Genomic DNA, 9,062 nt, shown 5'->3' on the forward strand with positions numbered 1-9,062 from the left:
GTGCATTTGCTTGGAGAGCTTGTTAAATTATAGAGTTGGGATCATAGAATTCTGAACAGTAGAATTGGGGTTGAATTCCCATTGTCTTGATAAAGTAGGATGGGGCCTGGTCCCTGGAACGTGCATTTTAACCTCCCCAGGTGGTTCTGGTGTGACACCCGCAGACTGCGCAGAGTGCCTTTGGGTGGGAGGATTGGGGGGATTCTTGTGGGATTGGCCTGCTCTGGTGCCGCGTGTTCACACGTGCACGTGCCTGTGAGGCCTGCTGAGCCCTCAGCTGGGAAGGACGTGGCTGCTCCCTTCTCCCCACAGGAGGCCTGTCCGTGATGCCAGCTGTGCACACCTTCTCCCTCTTTGCGGGGATGGCGGTCCTCATCGACTTCCTCCTCCAGATTACCTGTTTTGTGAGTCTCTTGGGATTAGACATTAAGCGGCAAGAGGTAAGTTGTCATCAGGCGTGCAGCCTGTTTCATTTGAGTCTAGAATCTAGATGAGGTGGCTGGAGGGTGACCTCTGTTCCTCTTCCTCCCCTCAGAAGAACCGGCTGGACGTCCTCTGCTGTGTCGGGGACGCGGCAGACAGAGCAGGCATCCAGGCCTCGGAGAGCTGCTTATTTCACTTCTTCAGAGACGCCTATGCTCCACTTCTGCTTAAGGACTGGATGCGGCCCATTGTGGTAGGAGCCTGTCTGTGGTTTTTCTCCCCAGAGTTGTCACATGCCTTCTAAGAAATCAGAGTGCTTGGGAAGGATTCTGACAGCTGTTAAGTGTGTGTGTGTGTATATATATATATATATATATATATATATATATATATATATATTTTAGCAGGCAATATAAGCAAGAGTTTCTGTTTTAAGTTGGTTGGTTTGTTTTTAAATAATTACAGATTCATAGAAAGTCACAGAGGTGGCGCAGAGAAGGACCCAGCTGCCCTTTGCCAGTTTCCTCCCAAGGTCTTACATAATTGTAGTTCAAAAACAAAACCAAGAGTTCGACATTGGCACAGTGTATGTGTCCAGTTCTGTGTCAGTTTATCACATGTGCAGATTCGTGTAAGCACCAAGATATAGATCTGTTCCATCACCCTCGTCCTGCACCTTCAGTGTCACCCACCTCCCTCCCCCGCACTGTCCCTCATCCCCAGCAACCATGCAAGAGTGTTTTGTAGTACAGTTTACACACTGGATATAGCCAACAGCTATAACTTATCACATCTCCACTAAAAGAATGTAAATTCATTCCAGTAAAAGTAATAGTAACACCTAACATTTATTGAACACTTAATATCTGGTATTGTGCTCAGAACCGGGTACTACGCTAAATTCTGGATTATCCCTAGAATTTTCTCATTTAATCCACAAATTATCTGATGTTACAAGTCCTATTTTTCCTGTTTTATTGAGGAGGAAATAGAAGCTAAGAGAGGTTAAGTGACTTCACCAGGGTCACTCAGCTTGTAAGTGGCAGAGCCAGGATTTGAACCCAGGTGGCTTGACTCTTGAGACCGTGACCTCGGCTACTGCCCCAGACTCCTTGTTTTCTTAGCATGTCATTTAAACTTGCTTTTCGTTTAGAAAAGTCCTGTTTTGTGTGTTTAAGATTTGATTTAGGGAGTTCCCTGGTGGTCCAGTGGGTAGGACTCAGTGCAGGGGGCCTAGGTTCAATCCCTGGTCGGGGAGCTAAATCCTGCATACATGCCGCAACTAAGAAGTCCACATGTCACAGCTAAGACCCAGGGCAGCCATAAATAAATATAAATAAATGATTTACGTTCTTAATCATGATAACTCTAACCCTGTAACTCCTCATTCCAGGTAGCGGTATTTGTGGGTGTTCTGTCATTCAGTATCGCAGTCCTGAACAAAGTAGAAATCGGCTTGGATCAGTCTCTGTCAATGCCAGATGTAAGACGCTTTCTTTTTTTATCCTAACTCATTTAGCCCATGGTGAATACATTTTTCAAAATACTCACGCGGGTGTTTCAGCCGATGTCCGCTTCTAAACGCGGATGCTGGTAGGCTCTCCCGCATTGCAGGAACCTCGCCAGAGCTCTGCCCATGAGGCCCGGGCCTTCTGAGCTCACAGGCCTTGGGCATGGCTGCAGAATGCGAGCAGCTGGTCTTGACCTCGTGAGGTGTCCTCCTGATGGTGGGACCAACTGGAAAAGCCCCTGGGCCCAGGGTGGGGAGGGGGCACTGGCCGTGGAGGGAGTCAGGAACCTGGGCTCGAGGCGTCTCGGCCGGGAGCCCCCCTCTCGCTTGCACAGGACATTCACACTGTGTCCTGTTGTCCGCTCTCTCTCTCAGGACTCCTACGTGACGGATTATTTCCAGTCCCTCAATCGCTTCCTGCACGCGGGCCCGCCCGTGTACTTTGTCGTGGAGGGAGGGCACGACTACGCTTCTCTGGAAGGGCAGAACATGGTGTGTGGGGGCCTGGGCTGCAACAACGACTCGCTGGTGCAGCAGATCTTCACCGCCGCCCAGCTGGACAACTAGTCAGTACCCCAGCCGCGGACGGGCTCCTGGCCCGGGACCTCGGCCTGAAACCTCTCTCTAAAGATAGCTTTTCCTGGAAAATCTATCTTGCAAAATGTGGGTTGAATCTAGCTTTACCTGAGCAAAACCTTTTAAAGGGCAAATTTACCACCTCATACTCTGAAGCTTTTCCCATTAAGCACTGATGTGGTTTGTCTTCTGACTGGGTGGCATTAAAAGGTCTAGAAAAGGAAGTTTTGGATTTCAAGAAAAGGACCGAAACTGAAGACTTCCTCCTTGTGGGGGCATCAGTAACCCTTTCTCTCCTTTCTCTAGTACCCGGATAGGCTTTGCTCCCTCGTCCTGGATTGACGATTATTTTGACTGGGTCAAGCCACAGTCGTCTTGCTGTAGAGTCTACAACAGCACGGATCGGTTCTGCAACGCGTCGGGTACTTGATCCTTTTCCAGATCTTTCCCTTTTTTCTGAAGAACTTTAACATTATAATTTAAAAATCATTTGCATTTCACCTCCACGTCCACCTGTTTGTCTGCCATTGCTGCATCTCATTCCCCTTGTCATCATCTCCTTCCTCCGTTGTTCACTCTGGAGATACCTTGTTGTCCCCTTTCCAGCCCCCCACGGGGCTGCAGGCTGAACAAGGCCCAGGTCAGGGGACTTTGGTTTTCAGGTTTGTCATCTTTTCCGACAATGCTGATGGTCTCTCTTGATTGGTATCTGGCCATAGCTTCTCATGGGAGTGCTCTTCTTTGTTTATCACTATTGCCGTATGGTTTTGTAAAAGTGTTGAGTCTGTCCTAGGATTTTCTTGATAAAAACATGGACGTCCTGGGCTCTGGTAATAACATACTGAGGTTGTCCTTAAAGCAGGAAGCCTGCTTCGGGGAAGAAAATTTGTACAGCCTGTGTTAGATACAGATGGGACCTCAAGTTTATTAGACTGTGAAAACCATGTGTTTGAAGCTTTTGGATAAACAGAAGGACTCAGGAAAAGAATTCCTGTCACTTCTTTATCATTATTTTTAAATGTTTTAATCTGGAGACCCATCCTTCTCACCGTGGCTCCCCCAATCTGTTTGCACAGTGGTTGACCCTGCCTGCGTCCACTGCCGGCCTCTGACTCCAGAGGGCAAGCAGAGGCCTCAGGGCGCAGACTTCATGAGGTTCCTGCCCATGTTCCTCTCTGATAACCCGAACCCCAAGTGTGGCAAAGGGTAAGTGACACTGAACCATTCAGCTGTGTGCCCGCTTCCCCTTTTACTTGCACTGGGAAGCTGGGGAGGGCTAGGGTGGGAATGGTGGGAGGGAAGGTCCTCTTCTCTGCCACTCCCCACCCTGTCCCTCAGAGAAACCAAAACGCCTTTAAAGAAAACTCCTACTCATCTTTAAAAAAAAATGGTTCTGGAGAACTTAGGGGCAGGATAGGAATAAAGACGCAGACGTAGAGAATGGACTTGAGGACCCGGGGAGGGGGAAGGGTAAGCTGGGACTAAGTGAGAGAGCGGCATTGACATATATACACTACCAAATGGAAAACAGATAGCTAGTGGGAAGCAGCCGCATAGCACAGGGAGATCAGCTTGGTGCTTTATGTCCCACTAGAGGGGTGGGATAGGGAGGGTGGGAGGGAGACGCAAGAGGGAGGGGATATGGGGATATACGTAAACGTATAGCTGATTCACTTTGTTATACAGCAGAAACTAACTTTATAATTGTAAAGCAATTATACTCCAGTAAAGATGTTAAAAAAAAAACACAAACAAAACTCCTTCTCATTTTGACCCGATTCCCTCCTGGCCTGAGCATTCTGTTTCACGCTCCCCTCCTGGCGGCATGAAGGACACAGTCCTGTGCAGACCACCGGCAGGGCAGATTGTGGGGAGGGATGCGGGTGATTCAGGATGTGAAATGGTCTGTCCAGTTGTGTCTGGGGCATATGGGGCACTGCAGCTCTGCTCTGGTGACGTCACCCAGGATGAAGGTTTAGATTCTTTTTTTTTTTTTTTTTTTTGGCTGCATTGGGTCTTTGTTGCTGGGTGCGGGCTTTCTCTAGTTGCGGCAAGGGGGGGCTTACTCTTCGTTGTGGTGCTTGGGCCTCTCATTGCAGTGGTTTCTCTTGTTGCGGTGCATGGGCTTTAGGCACGCAGGCTTCAGTAGTTGTGGCTCACGGGCTTAGTTACTCCACGGCATGTGGGATCTTCCCGGACCAGGGCTCGAACCCGTGTCCCCCGCATTGGCAGGCAGATTCTTAACCACTGCGCCACCAGGGAAGTCCCCGAAGGTTTAGATTCTTTTAGCCCCACTGTGCTTCCTGCCAGCCTGTCTGTACATGAGGTTATGGGCTGTCTCACTCCCCCATCTAGCCGGGCAGCCAGCTACCGTGGAAACAGGATCTCTGGCCCAGAAATAGCAAAGATGACTGAAGTCTGGAGTTGGGGGGATTTGGATGTTTTGGTAGGAAGGTGAGTGTCCAGGTGTACATTAGGTAAACGCTGGACATCCCTGTTCTTCATAAGGATACATAATGTGACCAGAGTCCCGTCAGTCATACATCTCACGTCTGTGTTTTAAGACCTAGACTAGGTACCATGGGAGGACTGTCCCTAAAAGTAAAGAAGAAATGAACCCTGTAGCTTGGTCTCCTGGCAGACTGAATGCTCGGCTGCATAAAAGAAGTCAGAATGAATTCAACTCGTAGGAGGGCAACAGACAGGGAGCCTCCTGTGTGCCAGGATCGTGCCAGGCACCTCACCGACACTGTTTCGCTGACTCACCACACAGCCCCATGAGTAGGTGGTGGTACACCCTGTGCAGATGACACTGCAGCCCAAATTCAGTAATTCTGCCCAGGGTTCCAGGGCTGAGGCCGACCTCATGGCGGCCTGACTCCAGGGCCCTTGTCCATTCCCGCCTGCTGTTACACAGCATTGCTGAGCAAACTCTGATCCCTGAGCCCAGGGTCAGGTGACACCACTCAGCCCTGATGCTCAGATTCTGCAGGTACGGCACGAGGTGTGGCCTTTGATACCACTGTCTTCTTCCAGGGGACACGCCGCTTACAGCGCAGCAGTTAACATCCTCGGCAACGGCACGGGCGTCGGAGCCACGTACTTCATGACCTACCACACGGTACTCAAGACCTCCGCTGACTTCATCGACGCCATGGAAAAGGCCCGCCTCATCGCCAGCAGAATCACCAGAACCATGGGCCTGGAAGGAAGTGATCACCGTGTGTTCCCATACAGGTAACGTGTGGATTTTGTAAATGAGGGTGTCCTGGGGAAGCGCCCACACCCTGGGGTTCCCTTGCTGGGGGGCCGACACTCGGCTTTCCTTCTGAACCCGGCTCCGTCCTGAGCACAGGTGAAGCCTGTCTCAGGAAACGGCACCTGGGCCAGAATCTGCAGCACCTACTGAGGTCTCAGGGCTGGAGCTCACACCCTGCAAAACAGGCGGGGGGCAGGGGGCGCGGCGCCCGGGGAGCAGCTTCACAGAGAGGGCCCGGCAACTGATCGCTGGGGACAGTGCCTTTATGGAGGTTTCTCTTTTTTCATTTATTGTTTTTCTTTTTTTTCCTCATAAAGAAAATATTTTATGAAATACTGAATTTGGAAAATATAGAAAAGTAAGAGAAACAAGTGATTTTCCCCCCAACCCCTGTAATCTCATTGAAGGGAGTCTGGACCTGTTCCTGGCAGGAGGACAGCCTGTTTTCCTGTGGAAGGAGTTCTTGGAGTGGGTGTCCCGACTCCTTAGAGGAGCTGGTTAACTTTGCCGAAAAAACATTTTCTTCTCAGGCCCTGCATAAGACCCCGTTTGGCTGGGGGTAGCCCTCAGGATAGACCAGGGCTTGTTTTCCCAAAATACCACAGAATATTCTTTGTAGATAAATGCCTATAAAGCAGAATGGATTGGGCACATGAACAAAAACCTTATATAAAATACACATCTCGGAGGCCCTTCTTTGGGTGTCAGTGGTCAGAGGTCCAGCTTAACTGCTGGAGGTGAGTCTTGCACAAACAGGAAGGTTTTATGTGAGGATGTCTCTCAAGGTAGTTTCCGTTTTGCAGTTGTGGCAGGATGAGGAGTAAAGATTCCAGAAGCAAAAACAAGCTGTAACAGAACCTTCTCCCCCTCTCCAGTGTGTTCTACGTCTTCTACGAACAGTACCTGACCATGATTGACGACACTATCTTTAACCTCGGCGTGTCCCTGGGCGCCATCTTTTTGGTGACGGTGGTTCTCCTGGGCTGTGAGCTGTGGTCGGCGGTGATCATGTGCATCACCATCGCTATGATCTTGGTCAACATGTTCGGTGTCATGTGGCTCTGGGGCATCAGTTTGAATGCGGTTTCTTTGGTCAACTTGGTTATGGTGAGTCCTGGTCCACTCAGTCTGTCCCTCACTCCTTATGTCACTGCTGTGAATTGTTTCTTGGGGTGAGAGGTCAAGGCCAGCTCCTGCTCTTGGCGCACATGGTCAGGTGGGGTCAGGGGCAGGTGGAGTTGGACGTGGGTGGTACGTATAGGAATGGAAATGTGAGCTCACGGTCTGGCTTAGGCATTCTGCCTTTAAATTATTATTCTGAAGGGTGTTTTGCCTAAGTATGTAGCCTGATTGACAGCACGACGTTCAGTTTTCAGTTAGAAAAACTGCCCCTTCTCAATGGAATTTTCTGACCAAGACCTTTTGCCTTCCATGTGGTTGCCAGGTGCTCTTTAATAGTCTTGAATACGTGCACATTTGAGAAAGTATTCACAGAAAACAGACACAGTGCATCTGCTCTTCAGATACGAACGGAACGTGGCTTCAGGGGGAGCGGTAGTGAGGCCCAGCTAAAGAAATGACAGCGTGCTGGCTGGCTGGGGGTTGGGGGGACCTTGAGAGGTTTCAGCTGCTTCCCCCTAACAGAGGCAAATCTGCTGGAGGAAACTGTGCCTGGAGGGTTCCACAAGCTTCCTGGGACAGTTTAAGTTGGTGTGATGGGAGCTTTGTCTTGTAAGTTAGAGGGGGTGCTCCAGGCTCCTTTACCTCCCAGGTGCCCTGATAACCACAGATCCTGGGAAAGGGGTGGTTGCTTTTACTGTTTTTAACTGGAGAAGGGCAGGTGTAAAGGAAGCACTTTATTTCAGAGCTGTGGCATCTCCGTGGAGTTCTGCAGCCATATCACGAGAGCGTTCACGGTGAGCACGAAGGGAAGCCGCGTGGAACGGGCAGAAGAGGCGCTCTCCCACATGGGCAGCTCTGTAAGTACAGCCCGAGCAGATGACTCAGGCAGATACCTCACCGTGAAGTACCCAGCTTGGTGACTGAGTGTTTCTCAGGAGAAGGAACTTTAAGATTCAGTAGGGAAAGCCCAATTTGTATCTTTTACTTAGCAGCAGCTCCTAAGGATTACAAGTTTTCAAGCAATTCATGAAATAGCTGTATCTTGCATAGAGCTCCACCCTGAAATTCTTTAGAACTGTTACTGCTGGAGACTCCTTTGCAGACGACAGTATGGCTGAAGCAGGAAAATAGAGAAGTTTGATTTGAAAGCCGTTTAAAACCCAGGCCAGCCATGTGTGTTGAAAAGCAGGGGAGCTGCCATGCTTGGAGCCCGGTGTGCAGTTTGTGGTTCACATTTGGAGAATCTTCTCAGGCTAAACCAGGATACAGGGCTGAACCATCAACCAGTTACTTTACCACTGCACAACACTGTTACAGAGTTAACAACAGAAAGTGTGTGATAAATAACATTGTCTAAAAAAATAGTACATACCTTAATTGAACAATAATGCTGTTGGAAAAATGGCACTGATAGACTTGCAGGGCTACCATGGGGTCTATGCAGGATACACAGCTTTTACCCTTATTACACCTTTTTTTTCCCCTTCAGATTCATATGTAGCAAATAAAACAATTTAGGCAGAGCCTAATGCTACTTATCAGTAAATCTGAAAGCTAGGGTTCGGTCCCCCATTACTTTGGACCTCGGCTTTTAAGAAATCCCTCTGTGAGGAAGTGTTCAATTATGGTAGGTTGATAAAAGTTGTTTCTAACCCCATCTCTCTTCTCTTAGGTATTCAGTGGAATCACACTAACAAAATTTGGAGGCATTATGGTTTTGGCCTTTGCCAAATCTCAAATTTTCCAGATATTTTACTTCAGGATGTATTTAGCTATGGTCTTACTGGGAGCCACTCATGGATTAATATTCCTCCCTGTCTTGCTCAGTTACATAGGTAAGAGTTTTTATTTTTAACCTAGTGGGATGGAGGAAGCATGATACTAAAGGAAAAGGAGATCTTGAAACATTCTTTTGAAGTATTTGAATGTACTTATACTGATGGTCATTTGATAAATAACACTGAGTAAAAAAACTTCTAAGAGAAGAACTCCAATCCTGGGGTTTCATGTTCGTCCATACTACTTCATTAGAAAACTGGAAGCCTCGCGTCGTCAGATTGGAAGTGAGTTTGTGCGTCAGCAGCCCAGGGCTCCTCCCTGCTGAGGTGAAGGACACGAGTCCAGCCACAGCCCAGCGGTGCCCTGGAACAGCTTTCATTTCCATTAGCTGTT

General features: G+C 48.9%; 1 protein-coding gene across 2 annotated transcripts in view; it reads left to right on the forward strand.

Annotated features, from left to right (window-relative positions):
• Nucleotides 1–9,062, forward strand: part of NPC1 (NPC intracellular cholesterol transporter 1) — a 48,795-nt gene that overhangs the window by 38,666 nt on the left and 1,067 nt on the right. For both annotated transcript variants that reach the window (XM_082418595.1, XM_082418596.1), the window contains 10 exons: nucleotides 313–440; nucleotides 536–676; nucleotides 1,817–1,906; nucleotides 2,309–2,499; nucleotides 2,816–2,931; nucleotides 3,586–3,715; nucleotides 5,546–5,746; nucleotides 6,644–6,875; nucleotides 7,634–7,747; nucleotides 8,563–8,725. In XM_082418595.1, the coding sequence (XP_082274721.1) occupies nucleotides 313–440; nucleotides 536–676; nucleotides 1,817–1,906; nucleotides 2,309–2,499; nucleotides 2,816–2,931; nucleotides 3,586–3,715; nucleotides 5,546–5,746; nucleotides 6,644–6,875; nucleotides 7,634–7,747; nucleotides 8,563–8,725 (1,506 nt within the window). The remainder of the gene's footprint in view (nucleotides 1–312; nucleotides 441–535; nucleotides 677–1,816; nucleotides 1,907–2,308; nucleotides 2,500–2,815; nucleotides 2,932–3,585; nucleotides 3,716–5,545; nucleotides 5,747–6,643; nucleotides 6,876–7,633; nucleotides 7,748–8,562; nucleotides 8,726–9,062) is intronic.

The sequence above is a fragment of the Balaenoptera physalus genome, assembly GCF_965194825.1.
Source record: "Balaenoptera physalus genome assembly, chromosome: 12".
In the NCBI taxonomy this organism is placed as follows: Eukaryota; Metazoa; Chordata; class Mammalia; order Artiodactyla; family Balaenopteridae; genus Balaenoptera; species Balaenoptera physalus.